The sequence below is a fragment of a genome, unplaced genomic scaffold (assembly GCF_019419815.1).
Source record: "Pyrus x bretschneideri cultivar Hongxiangsu unplaced genomic scaffold, Pyrus_bretschneideri_v1 Contig21, whole genome shotgun sequence".
NCBI lineage: Eukaryota > Viridiplantae > Streptophyta > Magnoliopsida > Rosales > Rosaceae > Pyrus > Pyrus x bretschneideri.
In genome coordinates, this window is record NW_025999513.1 from 5357878 (window position 1) to 5377664 (window position 19787).

At 38.2% G+C, this 19787-nt stretch overlaps 2 protein-coding genes and 2 non-coding genes across 4 annotated transcripts; 1 reads left to right on the forward strand and 3 right to left on the reverse strand.

Moving 5' to 3' along the window:
• Positions 1–802: 802 nt before the first annotated feature.
• Positions 803–900, reverse strand: LOC125477487. Its single transcript, XR_007258546.1, has one exon. It is a non-coding gene; the product is annotated as a U6 spliceosomal RNA (small nuclear RNA).
• A 3140-nt stretch (positions 901–4040) lies between these two features.
• On the reverse strand, positions 4041–4235 carry LOC125477485. Its single transcript, XR_007258544.1, has one exon. It is a non-coding gene; the product is annotated as a U2 spliceosomal RNA (small nuclear RNA).
• A 4073-nt stretch (positions 4236–8308) lies between these two features.
• LOC103943657 (TOG array regulator of axonemal microtubules protein 2) lies at positions 8309–10055 on the reverse strand. The gene is made up of 5 exons (XM_009353987.3): positions 9698–10055; positions 9447–9553; positions 9219–9366; positions 8895–9089; positions 8309–8788 (listed from the first exon to the last, which is right to left on the reverse strand). Exons 1-5 carry the CDS (start codon positions 9917–9919, stop codon positions 8522–8524), a joined length of 939 nt encoding a protein of 312 aa, XP_009352262.2. The 5' UTR covers positions 9920–10055; the 3' UTR covers positions 8309–8521.
• An 8103-nt stretch (positions 10056–18158) lies between these two features.
• On the forward strand, positions 18159–18536 carry LOC125477297. Its single transcript, XM_048584259.1, has one exon. It carries the CDS (start codon positions 18159–18161, stop codon positions 18534–18536), a length of 378 nt encoding a protein of 125 aa, XP_048440216.1.
• Positions 18537–19787: the final 1251 nt, after the last annotated feature.

The following is a 19787-nucleotide window of genomic DNA, read 5'->3' on the forward strand; positions in this document are numbered from 1 at the left end:
TCGAACAAAATTATTATGGCTGAATTATTATACGACTTAAATAAAATACATACAACACACAGTGATAATATATCATTGTATTATATAAATCACAAAGCAATTAACAATCATGAGACAAAAATTAACATGGTATGCAGAAAATATATCCTTCTATTCTCCTAGCTTCATAACAGTGTCTTTTAATACAAACAAGAGTCTATACATAATTAATCTATATTATGAGAAGAGAAATTTAAATATGGTTACAGATTACATATCAACTTGGCTATGCTTAAGTCTGTTGATAAAAATTTAAACATTTAATTTCTTAAAGAAAAATTGAGTGGTTGTCATGTTTTACAAGGAAGTCGTTAGCTTGAGGCTAGTTTGGCAGGAAAAATATATATATAATGTTTTATTATGTTTATGAGCAGAAGTGATTCATAACTTATATAAAATATTAAAACCCAATTACATAATGAGAATCGATCTATACGATACCAAATTGTGTGCCAAGTGCTAAGAGAATTTAGAAGAATTTGCAGAAGGAACCAACAAGTAAATGAGATTTTGAAGAATTAAGAAGAAGAATTCTTACACGTTTTCTATGATTGGGAATTGGGATTTGAATCTTTAAAGCTTTTCAACATGAATAATGGTGCATTAAAGGTTGGTTTATGTAAACAGAGGGCTTGTTCGTTTTAATAATTTTTAATTAAGAAAAAGGGCACCTTAATTACTTGGGGTGCAAGTCTGAAAAGATAGGATAAACAATTAGAAACTTGGAGTGCAAGGCTGAATAACTTTGACCCCTTTACTTTTGAAAGCTCAATTGAAACGATTTATGCGTTGATCCTTGCGCATGGACCATGCTAATCTTTTCTGTGTCGTTTCAGTTCTATCAGATGTTCTCGAAGAGACGACAGACAGAGTAGATAACTTTGGGAATGACTGAACTCAGACATGATGTACAACAACTTCAATACGTAGTTTTGGTTTCATAAACAGAGTGCTAGACATTGAAAATTAGTGACAAGTACAACCAACAGCAAAAGGAAAACTACACCTATTATCTTGAGTTTTGAACACCGAATCTCGGGCGAAAAATCCCAAAGATTGAAGCCGCAACTGAAAGAATCCCAACAAGTGCAACTTGGAGTTGGTTTGAACTGCCCGTCTTTATAGCAATTTTGCCCCTTTGCTTGCTATCCAGTACAACATGAACAGCCATTTGACAATTCCGGACAGAGAACAGAGACAGTATGTCGGCTGTTAAAACAAGACCACCTCCCCACTTCATCAGAGACAAACCCAAGCTGGTTGGGTCCTGTCTTCTAGGGAAATCCTTGTCGTTGAGACGCACCTCCAATTTGGCTCCATGTGCTGTATCACCTTCAAATTGCAACGCTCCAGCACTTCCGGCCAAAACCAATTGCTCCCCAATAGCCAACTGGTCCTCAAACTTGAGTCCGGTGACCATATTTTCATCTGAAAGTGTTACAGTTACCTCAGCTGCTGTTCCATTTATGCTGAAACTTTCGACTTTGGTCTCATCCCTAAAGATGTGACTGCGTGTCGCGGAGGAACTTGGCGTGACCAATTTAAGGAAATCCCTACACAGTGCATATTCAAATCTATCACACTTAGTAGCTTCAGACAAATCGCCATTACCCAAACATACAATCTCCTGAACTGGATTTGGCTCTGAATATGTCATCAAGTCTCCAATTTGATCTTTATTCTCCTCAACACCAAAATCAGTTCTTGAATGCTTTCCTCTTTCGGGTGCCTCAGAACTTCCACTAGAATCAACACCACTCCTTTTGCCATTAGTGCAATGCACGACTGATTCATCTGCCGCATACTTGCCTTTCTCTGGTCCTCTTTCAAGTCCCTTGTTGATCTCAACAGCAGGAAGACCATTATCTTCAATCCTTTGCGCTTGAATAGACCGTTCAATGACCGAGGACTCTTTCGACAGCACCGGCCCCGATTCTTCTCCTTCAAGAACTGAAACTCTAGATGTGATAATAATCTTCTCCCCAAACAGACCGAAACTGATCTGTTCTTTCTCTGTAGGGAATTCCTTCTCCTTGAAAAGCACTTCCACTTTGGCTCCATATGCTGCTGTTTCACCTTGAAATTGCACAGCACCAACATCTTCCGCCCCATTGTTGCATAAGAGAGGTACAGATAGCGAACTCAGTGTGATTGATTCAAGTAAATCACTACACAGTGCATTTTCAAATTCATCATCCTTAGTAAGTTCAGATAAATTACAATTTTCCAAATACAAACTCTCGGGAACTAGATTCGGGTGCGAATTGGTTGTCAAGTCCACATTCTGATTTTCATTCCCCTCAACACCCAAATCAACACCATTACTCCTGTCGCTATTCGGGCAATGCACAAAGCATTCTTCTGCCACATACTTGCCTTTCTCCCCTTTTTCTGATACACTAACGCTCAATTCCGCAGAATTTCGACCGTTATCTTCAATCTCAGCAGCAGCAACATCATTATTTTCAATCCCACTTTTGGCTTCGAAAAAATTATTCAAATCCGAACCCTCATCAGCTTTAAATCCCTTTAAATTTGCAACAGGTTCAGCTTGTTCAACCACCAAAGACTCTTTCGACTTCACTAACTCTTCTTCTTCTTCTCCTTCTTCAACCTCGAAAATCTTGACCCTCGGCGCAACACTAAGCTTCTCCACAACCCCATTACCCGGAACCTTAACCCGAACCGAAAACTCCCCGTCTTCCACTTCACTCAAAACCCCATCACTACCCACCACACCATCATCATCACTCTCCCATGACAACTGAGCAACGGGCATAACCCTCCCCGAGTCACCCACCATAACTTTCTCAACAACAGGCTCGAACCCATCATCCGGGTCAGCCACTAAAGGCCAGGAAAGCTCGTATCTTTCGACAGGACCGAGAAATTCCTCATCTGGGTCGGCCAACAGCGGCCTCTCCGATGCCGTTTCGAACTCCTCCCCAGTCACGAAGGCCTCGGAATCAGATTCACTACTACTAATATTACCACTAGAGCTATAACCCAATTCTTGGAACTGGGAATCGTAATCGGAATCGGAATCAGGGGTAGGAGGAGCTCGGATAGAGAGCGAACCTGAGAGTGAAGAGGTGCGGGAAAGAGCAAGCTTGTGCGGCGGCGGGTTGCTGGATTGGGCGGATACCAGAGTCCCTTGTGCTGCAGAAAGACGGACAGAAGGCTTTGAGGAGTCCATAGATCCGAGCTTCTGCGCTTGCAAAAAGCAAAAAGATTCAGCAGCTGCCAAAAGCCGAAAGGGATTTTGCTTGTTGGGTTTTAGAAATTTGGATTTATCTTTTTCTTTCCCTCGACGACTTTTTCAATGTTATTCGTGTTTTCTTTTCTTTCGACAATTTCTATGTTTTTAAAGTGTGTCTTTGCGAGCAAGGCTAGCAGCGTGTGACAGATCATATCCATACCAGCGTGTGAGCAAGGCTAATTAGCTTAAGCCGCAATGGGCGCACGCCTAATTTTGATGATTATCGTCCTCATCGTATAGTTACATCGACCTACCAAGCTACTCCATTAACAAATTGTGATTAACGAAAAAGACAGTTGTTTGTAAACAGCAAGCATTTACTTCCACGCTTTCTTCCTTCCGTCGATATGGGACTGAAGACGCTTTGTTTGTAAACAGCAAAAGTTACTAAAAGGGCCGAGTCCAAATAGCCGAACCATTGAATCTGTGACTCGAGAACTAACAACCAGCATGAAGAAGAAATCAGGCTGCAGATCAGTTTGTCTAATATGCTAAAACAAGTATGGCTGATTGCAATTAGGCGGAAGAGGTAGCCCCTCAGATTATCAAAGGGTTCCTTGACACTGACCTTAAGTCCTAGCATCTAAATTATAACCATTCAACCCATCCGAGCGTAGGTCCAGAACAAGAACCACTAGCAGTCTGAATCTAAAAATCGGTGACTTCCCATACCATACCTACTTACAACCTCTATATAATTCAATCCTGTTCACACAGAGACTAAAAATTTAAACTATATTTGGTGGGGTGCGCCAGCCCGAGCAGTAGTGCAACGCTTGGGCGACACGCGAGGATCCCAGCAGCAAGCTACCGTGGTGGATCCTCCCCCTAAAAAAATAAATTTAATATCGTGTGGACCATTGGTCCACGTATCAGATATTAAACTGATAAGAACAGATACTACACTTGATCTTAGCCAAAAGGCCGAGAAAGGTATGCTTCTTTCGGCTTTGGAATGTGGCTTTTATAGGCCTGTTTGCTTGCTCACTTCTCTTGCGCGGCCGATGTGGGATTCTAACCTTACAAAAAACAAAGCGTCTTGCCGCGAGAGCTGCTACTTGTGAATCATCTCTGGCTTGAACTACAATATAGCCAGATTGAATTTGGGGTTATACATACATATATTTGTGGACAGTGATCAAATGTTAATTGATTAAACAAAGATAATTTCTACAACTTGGCAAATAAAAAGGTACAATCCCTCAGCTTCCTATCAACGGAAAAATTGTTTATGATGATGCAAGTCCTTGCCCTGGATATAATTTCAAAATACGTAAAAAATTTGACATTTACTTCACACAAACTTGAAAAAACATCATTAGCACCCAGATTAATGTTAGGTCTTCTTCAATGTGTCGATTTTCGGGTTGTTAATTGCTATATGCTATAATATGGAACTTCAACGTCTACAATGCACCCTAATGCATTAAAAGTTGGAAGTGCAAAATTCGGTACAATATTCTGTCATTTTATTCATTTCCTATTTTCTGATACCCTAAGCAATTTGATCATATCTTGCCTTAGTTCACTTAGACATCTCACATTTGGCTTGAAATATATTATGGTACCCTAAATATAGTATTACTATTAGAGATGCTGAATGTGCATTTATCCTTGTAATTGTATTATTCATAAAATAGTGAAAATTCCTCTCTTAGATCTTAAGTGCCCCTTTTTTTTTTGTTTCTCACTCGCTCATGCCTAAATCTTGTCGAGTTGCATATATTTAGTTGTACGAATGAGCAGTAAATTGTTAAATTGTTAATACAACACTTAAATCAAAATTATACAATAGAATAATAAAATTAGGCATTTTGTAACTATTTTTTTAGCATTCGTAAAAAAATTAGCTTTATTTGTCACAAAAAAAAAGCTTAAATTTTTTAAGATGTCCCTCTTAGTTAAATTTCTGGTTTCATCTCTGATTATTTTCATACACGACATTATAAAATGTTTAAAAATTAGAATGGGCTTTACCCTGAGTGGAAAATAAAAAATTGGACCACAATCCAAATAGTTGCTGAAGATGTTTGTAAACAGCAAAAGCACCAAGAAATAGGTGAACCATTGAATCTGTGACTCTCTAACTAATAACGAGCATAAAGAAATAAGGTTGCTGATACATCAATCTGTCTACAACGTCAAGAGGTTAGAAATTAAACCAAGATATTGAATTATAGAACAAGCATGGCTGCTAGCAATTTGGGAAAAGATGTAGAGCCCTGACCTGGCATAATTTGTATACCCCTCAGCTTATCAAACGGGTTCGTTGATAATAACCTAAATTCCTAACATCTAAATTAACCATTCAAACACCATCTGAGCGTAAATTTGAAAGGAGAATCCGTTGTCGTCATCACTTTGCCTGCAAGAAAAACCGAAAAAATTGTGACTCAAATTGTGGGCAGCCACAATAGTGAATTAGAACTTCTGATGGTTAATTGCACTTGGGAACTTGGTCTGTAAAACATTGCAGAACACCAATGTTAATTATATCAAGGGGAGGGAATATGGTTTGTGACAATCTTAGCACCTCACAAGCTAGTGAGCAACGGCTACCTTTTAATGGGTTATAGCGTAGTGCAACGAGTGACCCGATAATATAAACTCGAATTTGTTACGATGAACAAGGATAATGAACATTTCCGATTAGTGGCTTAGTCAAGACACAACCACCATTTTAATCGCAGTTTTATAAATAACAAATTCAATCACTTAGCTTAAATATTATGACGTAATAAGTTTTGACATTTCTTTTTGTCGAAATAAGCAAACAGGATTGAATAAATGAGAGTTCCCTTAGAAATGAATAACTTCAGACACCATATTTAGTCATAAACTCCAACTTCTAATTTCTTTTTTTTTATCAAATATAACGTTTACTTTCGTTATATCTACTAGCAGAAACATTAAAATAAAAATTTAAATCTCCAATTTTGCTATACATGACAATCTTAAGTTAAGACTAAATTCAAATTTAAACTTGGTGGGGTGCGCCTGCCGGAGCTGTAGCGCGGGCGATGTGGGATTCCAACGCTTACAGAAACCAAAACGTTTGGCCGCGAAGGCTTGTACGTGTGAACTTCTGACTCGAACTAGGTAAGAACCAGATCTAATTTGGGGCCTTCTATCCTATATTTGTGGACAGCGATCGAATGCTAAAGACTAAACAAAGATAATATGTTCTACTGCTTAGCAAAAAAGGCTACAAACCCTCTGCTTATCAATAAAAAAAAGACAAGTCCTTGCGCTAGATATACTTTCAAATTGCGTTGAGCAGCAACCTGATATATGTATTCGGACGAATTATAAAACAATTGACACACTCCTGGCTTCCAAAATTCAATTCTTTTACTTTATATAAACTTGAAAAAACATAATCAGCATCCAAATTAAAATTCAGTCTTATTCAACGTATTGATTTTCAATCGTTAATTGATATACTATAATTTGAAATTTCAACGCCTAGACGCATGCTTATGCGTAAGAAATTTAAAGTGTCAAATTCGGCACATTATACTTCATCATTTTATTCACTTCTTTTTTTTTTTTTTTTTTTTTTTTTTTAATATCCTAAATAAAACCTCCCAATATTTAGAGCAACTTTGGCAAGGTTTTGCATTAGGTCATTTAGACATCTTCCATTCGGCTTGAATTATACTTTGGATAGCCCCATCTTCCTATTAGAGTTGTAACTAGGTAATTGAACACTTACAAACTTCAAAAAACTTGGCGGTTCTACAAATTACAAAATTTGTTTCCTATCATTATTTCTACACATGACATTACAAAATGTTCTTCTGAAATTCTGATTAACCGTACTTCTATGGAGCCATTACCTCAAAGAGAATATAACATGGTTAGGAGTTAATGAGAACTAAGTAAAGTGACGTGCAAGCTTCATCTTGAACTTAAAAAAGAAAATTTTTTGAATTCACCACTTAACTTGATTAAAACCGGATCGTCACAAAACAAAAGTTATCAGAATTTTGAGTTCCAATTCCTCAATCTTGGGGTAAAAATAAGGTTCACAATTTTCTTCTAATCCTTCCGCCCCTCCTTCGTTGGTTTGGGGTTTTTTTTTTTTTTTTTTTTTTCATTTTTATTCATCATGTCTTCCATTTGCTTTTTAATGGAAGAATTATATGCTACTTCATCGCATTCTGTTTTCTGTTTCCATTTAAGAGCTCTTCTTTCTGTGTCTTATTTGTTCTTTGGGTTTTGTCTCCAACCAACCATGAAATTGTTATGTATTTTCCTTCGTTCAAGTCATCAGTGTTAAGATGATAAAGGGACTTTATGTTTTGCAGGAACTTCGCGACGCCATAAAATCAGATAACATGAGGGTGATTTTTGTGAAGAGAGCGCAGATTCAGCTGTATGCCGGGCAACCTTTTGAAGAAGTTGAGACTGCGCTGCGCTCTCTTGTTGAACAAGATTGAAGTGCTTGAAAATTGACTTCTTTCCTTTTTCGAGTTCTTCCTCCAATCAGGATTGCTTTTGGCTTGGGTCTCCGTTATCTCAACGGAAGTTCTCCTTGTGGTTTTGGTGGAAGCGAGGGATGCGATGAATGTCCCAGTTGTAGGAAAATATAGGGAAGGAGGCAGTTCTAGCTTGTGGAGAGATTTATGTGTTTCTGTCTCATCATATTTCTCTTCTTTCAAATGAATAGGAAATAGTTCAAATGTAGGAATCCATGTATCGTTCGTACTGTAAACGATATATCGTGGGAATTGTATTGATCTTCAAATTGTATACATGTTATTTTATGTGGCATGTTCTAGCTGCGGACACCAGAACACAGCTGAAAATTTGTTTATAGAAGTCACTCTACATAACCGCCCGCTTGTTTCACTGTCCGTATGTGTATGGCACGCCGGCTCAGAAGAGATCTAAACCCTAAAGATATTACGGTAAGATTGCTGCCATCTCAAAGATATTTTCCGAATTTTCAGAGGGGTTGGTTTGGTTACTTGCATTGCTGGTATATTACGATTCTTAGCTCTTCCATTATCAACAACGAAAATTTTATTAAACGACGAACTTCATCAACATAAAATTACGTAAAAACAGCTTTTAGACGAAGCTGGAAGATTTAAACTCATGGCACTCTCAAAGTATATATGCTGCTATAAGGCTACCCGGAAGAATCAGAAATCAAACTAGCACTCCCACTATAGCTTCTACTACCAGCAAAACACAACCCTAATCATAGTCTTCTTTCTACTGAGACGAAGTAATTTTGACCATGGACTGAACATGGATTGTTGACAAATTAGACTGGCAAAAGCTTAGCCAAATCTCCTGCTTCTCCGACTTCTCCTCTTCGTTCTCCCGCAGCTTCTCCTCTTCATTCTCTGTATAGGCATTGTATACCGACATCACAATTCCCCGCGCTGCTTCTCTCGCCTCAGGCAGCCTATCATTCAACAAGTCTGCAGCCATTTTCACCAAAGAAACCACCCCATAATCCTTCATTCCTTCAAGCCCCTGAAAATCGGTACCAAAATCCCATTTTTCGTAACAAGGTTAACAAGAAAAATGGTATTGTTCAAAGTCATAGCTCAAGAGAACATGTTGGTTTCATGGTAAATACCATCTTGGCGACACAAGATGCGACAGAAATGGCAGCTTTGGCTCTGACTCTAGGGTTGCCATGGGAAGCGTAGGCTCGAAGCTTCTGAAGCAGAGGAAGAGGGGTCAAGGACTGCACCATTGAGCTTAGTGCCCTGTCTGCTTCTTCACACACAAAACGTTTGTCTTGAGATGACTTCAACAGCAATTGCAGCAGCTGTGAAAAACGCATCGAACAATCCAAGCCGTTCATCAGAACATAAAAAAAATTGAAAACTAAACGAAATGGTTGTCAAACGATCCTTAAAATTAAGAAGAAAAACAAAAAACCGTCTGGGTTACACACCAATTGATCAAATGCATTAGAGGCCGCGGACTCAAGTAAACCATCACCAAAGGCGGTGAAGATGTCGGAAGAAGCCATAATCGAGGTCTTGATTAAGGCACTTCTCGGATTCTTCATTGCCTTGACCAGCACCACCATAACTTTCTCTCTGTACATACAAAAATGACGTCGTTTTAGTGACTTTACAGCAGAGAATCGGAGGTTGATACTGAGAAGAAAAGCACTTACAGGGTAGGAGCCAGAAGGGCAGGATGGTAGAGCGCAAAACGCCTGACATTGTTCAGAGACTCACACACCTTCACCCAATCCTTTGATTCCAATCCCTCATTCAAGCTCTGAAATTTAAAAAATTATTAAAATTTTACTCCGACATTAATACACCAGTAAGCAGAATCGATCTCGAGTGCAAGGGGCGACATCAATCGGGTTTTACTCAAAAGTAACAGAAAGGGAAAAATACCAATGAGATGGAAAATTACCTGAATCTTGAGATCAGGGTCTGAGATGGGTTTGAGATTCTCGGAAGAGATGTAGTCGATGGCGGCATCAGCGGTTGCAGGAAGCGGAGCCTGGTTTTCGTCATTTATGAGGCCGAATTCGGGTTTCTGCTTCTGGATTGGAACAGCAACTTTGGTTTGCTTTTTGGGTCTTTCCGGTGTGGTTGAGAGAGCATTGTCGATGGGTCTGAGAGCCATAGCCATTGAAATCGGAGACGGACACGGCAGTGATATGGGGGGGAGAGAGAGAGAGTAAGAGATGTGAGCCTGAAAATCTTTGGGTTTTCGATGATGAATGAGGGATGGTGTGATGGAGATAACGAAAGTAGGGAATAAATTGTTGTCCACCTTTTTAATTTATAATTTTAAACTTTGAAAAGCCGTAGAAATATCCGTTGGGCCGTCCCCTTTTGTAACGGTAACATTCAACAAGGCGGATCATACTCTAGGGTGAGTTTGCTCTATTAAGACACGTGGCATGAAGGTCATGTTTTCTACCATGGAAGTCTTCATGAGAAAGGGAGCATTATTGCCCATCAGAATAAACTATAGTGTGTGCTTATCATCTTATTTATTATCGTTAGATAAGTTTGAATTTCGAGATTCATGTAGTGGATAAGCATAAATTTCAAAATTCAAACTCATCTAACAGTGATAAATAGGGTGGTGAGCATTACCACCGCTTGAGGGTGGTGAGCAAAAATGCAGTCATGAGAAAGGTTATTGACATTTAGGGGCCTAGGGTAAGAAGAGATTTTGACGTCCAATGGTCGGATCAACATATTCCTCTGACTTAGATACAAAAAGTTCCCTAATTCTGCCTTTGAATGCAAGGAGAAATTTTCAGGTCCACCATGGCCTACTCTCTTGTCTCACCTCATATCTTTGCTTTAGTCTGATGTCTGGACAATAGACCCTCTCGCATGTAAGGCCCAACCTCGTAGGCCACATATGACAAGTTGCAAAAAAAGTGACCATATTCTTAGTGGCAAGGCCATAAATTTACTGCAATAGGGTCAAAAAATAGCTTTCTAAAATCGATCATACTTTCATTTAAAATTTTCAAACTCAAATCTGAAATCCCACATACACTAATAGCTCTCACTTAAACAAAGAACAAGTAGAAAATACAAAAATACACAACAAGTTTCTCTAGCACCAATATAAGTGATTTCTCAAAGGAGAGCAAAAAATGAAGCAATCTAATGAGAACACCAAAGCAACAACTGCTGCCTTCTCTAAATAGTGCCCCATGTTTTTCTCACTCTTTACATCTGCTTCTCTCTCAAAATAGTAGACCCATGTGCCCTTTTTCAAATGGGAGAGCCGAATGCTCTCCCTGGTGTGGCTCTCATCTCTCTCCTCTGCTTACAGATTAGAGTTATCGACATACAACTCTTCTCTCTTCTGCTGCTGCTCAAAACCAAAAGGCATAGCAAATGCCTTAATATATATATTGGATGCTGCCAAAACAAAAAGATCTGCCCTCTCTCCCATTATAAAACCAAAGCCATCAACCTTTCTTTTCTTTAGTCTTCAAAAAACCAAAGCAATGCCTCTTCCCAGTTTTTCTCTTCTTTGCACCGAAAGAAAAAGAGTGGCCCAACAAACTTATTGGGGTCAATGAATCCCATTGCACCCCACCTTAGCTTTGCTAGTGCATATTCTACTCAGTTGCCACCTGAGGTAGGGTTTATGAAGGGAAAAGGTGTGATTATTCACCACTAAGTTTGTAATGTTGGTCAATAAATGTAGGAATTACCTAATCAAAATTTTAAATTACAGAAGATGGGCACCCAACAACTATATCCAACATAGGCAATTTGCCATACAGCAAAAAAATTTGTTCTCTAGGTCAAGAGTTTGATATCATATATTGTATAAACAATAAAGGTCGTCTAATGGTTGGGGAGACCGGCGTGCATCCGCAATTTAGTCAAGCACCTGTGGAACTTGAGAAATTATGAAAAGGGATACATATGAGTTGCAAATAGAACTCTTGTAGCAGCATCATTACGTGAATGTTTGTTTTGAGAATTTAGAATCACCGAAATTGAAAATCTGCCAGAAGCACATCAACAGGAAAAATTGGAAAGAAAAAAAATGCGAATATCTGCCAGAAAGATTGCATATATATGTCACCCAGCTTGTTTACCTTACTATGTATAACACAGTAGAATCCAATATTTTAAAAGTTACAACACTAACATGTTGCCATGCTCCCTAAAGTCGTGACGCATTTTGCAGAGACATCTATAGAATTTCAGTAACTCCATTTGAAGTCATGAAGCTATTACCTCCGTAAAGTACCTTGTTATATGATATTTTATTTTGAAAGGTGGGAATTAACCAAAATCCCTTAGAGGCGAGAATGTTGACTTTGGTTGACCCTCATGTCGTGACACGTTGAGTTACTATTTTAGCGTATTCGGATAATATTTGTCACTACGAACACATGGACGCAAACGAAATTGAAATCGGGTTAAATGAAGTGAAAATATCTAAGTTAAAATTTATAAAATATTGATAAGATGATTAAAAAGTAACAAAAAAATATTTAAGTTCTAAAAATAAGTTAGTTCTTGACTTAGGCCAATACTGTACCAAACGCTTCATTCTTATATTACTTGGTTCATGTTAAGCCAATCCAACCTAGTTCTTGAAGTTAGTCCAGTCCGAGATAGTTCAGTGCAACAAACGCATCAGTTTACGTGGCTAGGGTGGGATGGATCTGACCTTTTTCAGTTGGACCTCGACTGGACTAAGACAGTATCAGAAAATTCAGTCTATAACCTGGTCATATGAAAAGCTAGGTGGAAGGAGGGAACCAAGCCAATGTCATCTAAGCTCTCGTACAACTGAGTTAATGGCTGCAAAGAGAAGGGACTGCTATTCGCATGGGGCCTTTGTTTTCGAGAGATTGTGATGGAAATGGATGATCAAGGTATCGTGCACGAAATAAATTCTCGTGCAAGAGTAAACTTTTTAAGTCGACGTGCTCCAACTTTCTTTTGTCAATGGCAACAGAGCGCGGGAGTCCAATAAAGCTGAAATTTTATGGGAAAATTTTGTTATTTTTCTTCTATATGACTTTATGCAAGAAACAAAGGGTCAAGCCAAGTGATACTATACAATATATTTCCACTTGACGATGACCATAAGTAGGGTGAAATTCTTCATAGTCTCTCCGGATTCAGAAGAGATGGATAACTGTGGATTGCCACAAGTTGTCTCCCTTTTTGAAAAAAAGAAGTGATACAATATAGCTAGCTTTCGGTTACACTAATAGAGGAACCAATAGTGTAAGAATTCGTAATTTTTGTATAATGAAGTGTCATTTAGAGAAAAAAAAAAAAAAAAAAAAAAAAAAAAGACATAAACCAAACTATTACTACGTACTAAAAGCCTAAACTAGGATGGTGCAAGGTGAAACTAAGCAAAGTTGCACCATTGTTTAAAATTGTATTATCTTCCTCAATAATAGGTTATAATTGTGATTTACAAAGTCAAATTAATCAAATATTCATACCGATCTCATCGTAATCATCACAAGCTTGTTTTTGTAGTTAAAGAATTTAGAATTGCCTTGTTGATCTAATTATTTTATGTGATGTAACATGGCCAGTGTGATTGGCATTTGATTTTCCATATACTGATGATCCCACTGTCACTATGCCGCGGTTGCACATGCTGCTTTGAACACTATTCTTATTCTATTTTGATTCAAAATTATTGACCTTCCTGTGTTTGAGGAAGTTCCCGCACAAATAAAAATATACGAAAAATGCTGGAGAGATCAAATGTTTAAATCATATGATGTGATAATAATAGCTGCACTTCTGTTGATCCTAATATGCACTTTGTGGTTAGGGTTTATTACTAAGTAGTGAAAGCCAAACGTTTGATTTACTTTCAAGTAAGCAAAACCCTAATTATGTGAAACTTTTTGAATTAGTAACACTGTAAGGAAGTGAAAGTAAAAGAGTCTCACATCCGAGAAAGGATAAATCTTGTATGAGCTTATAAGTAAACTGAGTTACTCCTCATATTGGCAATTGGTTTCATGGTAGAACCTCAACTTCCTTCATAGTATCAAAGCCAAGTTAGCCCACGTGTGAATCCCAACGGCCACATGTGCTCCACTTCGCCCAATTTATGTTGTCCATGTATGTGTTGGCTACGTGTTTGACTTGAAAATCCAGCACACATGAGAGGATGTGTGAAGATGTGAAGGTAAAAGAATCTCACATAGGTGAAAAAAGAAATCTTGCATGAGATTATAAGTGCATTATTCCTTATATTATCAATTGATTTTATGATAGAACATCAATTTCTTTCAAAATTGTACATAACACATAAAAGCCGTAGCCGCTGCATTTAACGGATATTATATTTTTGGGTTTGGTTTGATAATTAATGTTAACAGCTCAGTTAAATAAAAATATGTCCCTTTAGTTTGAGTCAATTCTCATGTTCAACTCCTCAACCATAAGTTTCGCTCGTATAATAACATACCGATTACGTACAGCGTTACAACCTTGCAAAGCCCAAACTTTGATGCTTCTGATTCCCACGTTCACATCCCAATTCCCAGCTATTTCGTTTGAACTTGACGCCACCATTTGTGGTAATGGCTGCAACCTGCATTCTGCAGGACCTTCCTAGTCCGGAAGCAACAAGTTCATGCATTACTTTATCTGAGAAACCATGTCACTTAATTAATAATTTACCATAAACAAATATGTCACTTTAACATTTATTGAAAATTTGGAATCGAATGTAATTTTCTTCTTGTGTACCATATGCTCTTTAGCTTGATATTTTCTTTTTTTGCTAGATAATGGTTTTAGTCTCTTTAGTTTGGACGAAGTTTGACTTTTATTCATATAATTTTCATGATACATGCTGCTTACTATAGTACAATTTAAAGACAATAAATTAATTTTTGATAAAACTAGAGCATGCGTCAGAATAAAATAAACTTTTACATCTATACAACAAATATGTGCCCACCTGTGTTAATTTTGTTATAAAAAAAAAAAAAAAGAAAAAGAGTTATTGTCCTTTAGTTGCAATAATTATGATTTTGTAATTTTAAAATCGTGAAAACGGAAACTACATTGACCAAAATAATAATTCTAAAGTCTTTTTCTTTGTCTAACCAAAAGACATAATATAATTTGGTCCTTTTCTTTTTATAACCAGAAGACAAAATCGACCAAATAAATACAAAAAGAAAGTTCCATCATCATCATCAACCCATTTAAAAACTCAAACGTAGATCCAAGAGTCACCCAAATAGCAAACATATAATAACACATGCCATCCTCATCAACTTACTCATTCTCCAATCACTTCTTAGAAAAGCACTTCACACCCTCAGCCAAACTCGTCATCCACCCTAGTTTAATCCTCCAACCCACCAAACCAAAACACAAAAGTCATATACAAACAAAAAACAAAAAAACACTGCCACCTATAGCGGCGGCACCGGCCTTCTTTTCCGGTGAACTCACCCAACACGCGTTAGGGTGTTTTTCTAGTCAGCCTGAGCCCAAAACTAGGTATGGTACCTTCGCCCGCTACATCTCCTTTGCTCGGCCCATGAACACTAGCCCGTGGCTATTGTGGAGTCAAAAAAATCTCAAAAATCCAAAAGATGACATGTGGACTTTATCCCCAAGAAGACAAGATTGCTCTCAATAAATGGGTAGACACACAAATAGTCCCACATGCCCACATGCGGCTTAGCATCCTTGGAAGTTCAAGCAATGGACTACGACTGTTCAAAGCTCCCCTTCTCATGGCATGGAAAAGTCAAAAACATTGATAGGATTAATCACCAAATCTTATCTTTTATACATTCCTAGTTGAAGATCAACTATATGAAGTAAGGAATCCTCCTCATAACCAATCAAGGATACTTCCACCATTATCCCAAGATATTACCTCCTAATTAATATATTGGAATATTCTTTCCTCATTCATCCAATGACTGACATACCTTGGCCAATAGGATGCCGCCATGTGTAGGGCAAAACTCTAACATTATGGCCAGTCACATCCTCCTATAAATACCTTAAATTCTACCAATTTTTGGTAAACTTTTGCTGCGAGTACAAACCTTGAATGCACAGGGCAAAACCATCACAGCCGCGCCTACCTGCTCTGCAGTTCCCGAACGCCCTCGATCTTGCACCACAGCTCCCAACCATGCGAATCATGCATGGCAGCTCCTTGTTTCGCCAAATCATGCTTTGCGGCTCCCCATCACGCGAACTCATGCTCCGCAACGCCCAGCCACGCCAACCAGGCCTAGGACACTCTAAGCTTCAAAGCATTCAATGACGAAGCAGAACACGAGGTTTTAACCAGTAACCCCCTTGGCTAGCGATAGACTTAGCGGTGAAGAAGCTTGCAATCCATTTAGATTTTCAGCTGCCACCAACTAAGCCTCAAGAGAATACATGATGGATCATCCAAGGATGGCGCAATACTTGAAGAAGGTCTGGAAGCAGCTCACTACATTTCCCAATTACACCCTTATGTGGGTTCCACAAGCATTTCGATGTCTTAAGCAGATCGTCGGACAAGACCTCACGGGTTAAGGATTATTGGGTTTTATTACTTTTTGTCCATCACTCTTTATTGGCCCGAAGCTCAATAACAAAAAATCATCAATTCATAAAATTATTGTCGTAGGCCCTAAAGACCTATGTGCATTTATCTGTTGCATACTTTTATGTATATATTGTGTTTACTTGCAAGAACCCATGAACCTGAAGTTCATATATTTTTCGAACCCGAAGTTTTTGAATATGCTTTGAAAACCCGATGTTTTCTTAAAACATTGCACCCATGAAAACCCCTAAGTTTTCCATGAAAATTTAAACCAACACATGTCTAACAGAACCCGAATGTTCTACTCCTATAGGAATGGATTGATAAATTTTGTCTCCATTGCACTTACCACAATCTTGTCAATTCTTGTGACATGAATATGTCGAATTTGAACAAACTCGACCTTACTGCTTTAGAGGTCTCCAGAAGAAACTATCTCAAATGAGTCTAAGATGTGAAGCTCCACCTCCTTGCTAAGACCCTTCAAATCCCAATGTTTGATGCTTTTGATTCCCACATTCACTTCTCAATTCCCAGCTCTTTCGTTTGAACGTGACTCCAACATTTGTGGTAATGGCTGCAACCTACATTCTGCAGGTACCTTCCTAGTCTGGTCCTAAACGGTGTGAACCTTCTTCTGTGTAATTTCACAATTCCATACACGGACTCATCACTCGATTACTCGGTCAGGCGAATAAAATCAAAATACAATCCATTACCTTTTATGAGAATTTCTTACCACACAAAAAAGTAGTCTAAAACCATGCCACTTAATTACCAATTAATTGACAAGAAACAAATGTCCCTTAACATTTTTTGGAAAATTGGAAAGGAATGTAATTTTCTTCTTGCGCACCATATGCCTCTTTTATTTGATATTTCTATTTTGCTAATTTATGGTTTTGGTCGCTTTATTTTGGACAGTGTTTCAATTTCATCCATATCATTTTCGTGATGCATGATGCTTACTAATATTGTAATTTAAGGACAATAAATTTAATTCCGATAAAATTAGAGCATGTGTGACGATAACATAAACTTTTACATTTAGATAGCACCTTGATAGTTTCTTTAAAATAAAATATGAGTTATTGTCCTTGAATTGCTACAATTATCATTTTGTAATTTCCAAATCGTGAAAACTGAAACTACAGTGTCCAAAATAATAATTTAGTCATTTTCTTTTCTTTTCTTTTTTATTTTTTGACAGAAGCGATAGAGTGTGTTAATTACTATGAACAAACAAACACGAGGTGCCGGATGGGTACAATTTCTCCAGTGACGAATTTTTTGATCTGGAGATAGTTTGCACAAGATACAAATAATTTTAAACCCCTAAACGTCTGCACAATAGACAACCACGAACATGAGCCCCGGGTAAAACTATCACAAAGACGGCAAACGCGACAATCCTAACACCAGTACCTGACATAAAACCATCGACAGCGAGGCCACATAAATCGCATAAGCGACACAAACAAATCACCAGAGCAAAACAAAATTACTAACCTAATTCAGTCCTTTTCTTTTCTTTTTATAACCAAAGACAAAGAAAGTTCCATTTGAATTTTGATTGTTCCAATCCATCATCATCATCAATCCAAATAAAAAACTCAAATTTAGATCCAAGAGTCACCCAAATAGCAAACATATAATAACACATGCCATCCACATCAACTTTCTCAGTCTCCAATCACTCCATAGAAAACTACTTCACAAGTCACAACCTCAGCCAAACGCGTCACAGCCACCCTATTTTAATCCCTCCAACCCGCCCAACCAAAACACACAAGTCTTACCAAAAAAAACCCAACACACAAAAATGATACATCAGCAGAGGCACGCCGGAACTGCCCCCCACGGGATTTTACTAGCGGCGGTGGTCTTGGCGTTGATCGTGGTACCGTCCTATGTAGGTGAACAAGGGGAGGCCATAATCGAAGCCTTCAGCGCGCTTTTGAGCCAGTTGGGTTTTCTCCTTCTCCCCATTATTCTCCTCGTGATCATCATTCAGTTCCTGTCTTCCAATAGCGGCTCCTTCGTCTCCTCGTTCTCGACCGGGGATCCCTACACCACCCACAGCATTAGTGGCTCGCCGTCGCCGGTTGGGGTTGCATTGTTTCTCTGCCTCGTTTTATTCCTTCTTTACAACAAGGTTTCGATCTTCGGTGGCGGCGGCGACGACGAAGGCGAGGAGTAGTTACGGCGTGGATCCTGCCGAGTTTCAATGCTTGTACGTGTGTATTTATTTACAGAGAATTATACAGCTTAGAAGGGATACAGGAGTACTAGTATTGGGATACGTACTTGAACTTCTTATCTTGTATGAATAAACATGGAGTGGGGTTGAATTGTAATTAGTGGGAATAACCAGGTGACAAATGGAATTTTCAGGGTGATAATATGAGGATATTTTGGTCATTGAAAATAGTTGAGGGACAGTGGCGGTGCGAGGCGCAGTGTTGCCTGCCGTCTTTCCGTAGACTTTACTTTTCGTCCTTTGTTTTAAGCTTCTCTTTGCGACTTGTACTTTTGTGTTGAAGGAAGTGATTTTTGTACATTCATTTTTACGTTTTGAACTTCCTTTTAATTTTGGTTTTTGATTTTTACTGGATTTGTTCAATCGCTCGGCTAAAAAATTGTGTTCAAAAGTGAAAAATGGTGGAAAGAAATGAATCTGGATTCTCGTCAAATATTTTTTGTGAGGATTTCAGAAATCTGTAAATCGTATCGATTCATCATATATCATGCGATCAAATTATTTTAAATATTTTTATTTACAATTAAACATAAATACTGCACGATATACGATATACGATAAACAGATAAGATTCATGGATCCTCAAGATCCTCATCAAAGGAATCTAGAGAGAATCCTGTTGGGAAAGAAATTACCTCAATTTTTCTTTCTTTCACGCGTGCACGTGGACGCTCCTTTTGATCTCATCTCTTTTAGTTTTGAATGCATCGGGCTCAAGATTGATGATTTTCTTTTTAAGTTCATTAGTCTGTAATTATATTAATAAATGAGTAAATTTTAGTTTACTACCTCCAAGTTTCGTGGTTTTCAACATTTAGTACATTAAGTTTTTTTTGTTCCAGAATCATACTTAAAGTATTAATTTTGGAACAGACTCATATATTTATTAGTCAAACTGTTAACTCTACCGTTAACTGATTATGTAATGCCTATATAAACAATGACTGGACACCACGTATCATTAAGGGATCCACGTGAAAATTAAAAATTCAAAAAATAATTATTTAAAGAAAAGTTATTAAAAAAAAAAAAAAAAAAAGCAAAACCCAGATCGTCTTCCCCAAATCCCCTTGTGCCCACCCTCCCACCCCTATCATCCGAAACCACTTCCCTCCCCATTGCGCCTCCATCCTCTCCACCCCTCAACCACTGACACCCTTCCCTGATACCCATCCCCAATTTTATCAAGAC

Coding starts and splice junctions, on each gene's coding strand:
- LOC103943657 (XM_009353987.3), bottom strand. CDS start 9,919: ATGGCTATGGCTCTCAGACCCATCGACAATGCTCTCTCAACCACACCG. Junction 9,554..9,697: donor ACCCTGATCTCAAGATTCAG/GTAATTTTCCAT, acceptor TTTAAATTTCAG/AGCTTGAATGAGGGATTGGA. Junction 9,367..9,446: donor GCCCTTCTGGCTCCTACCCT/GTAAGTGCTTTT, acceptor TTGTATGTACAG/AGAGAAAGTTATGGTGGTGC.
- LOC125477297 (XM_048584259.1), top strand. CDS start 18,159: ATGATACATCAGCAGAGGCACGCCGGAACTGCCCCCCACGGGATTTTA.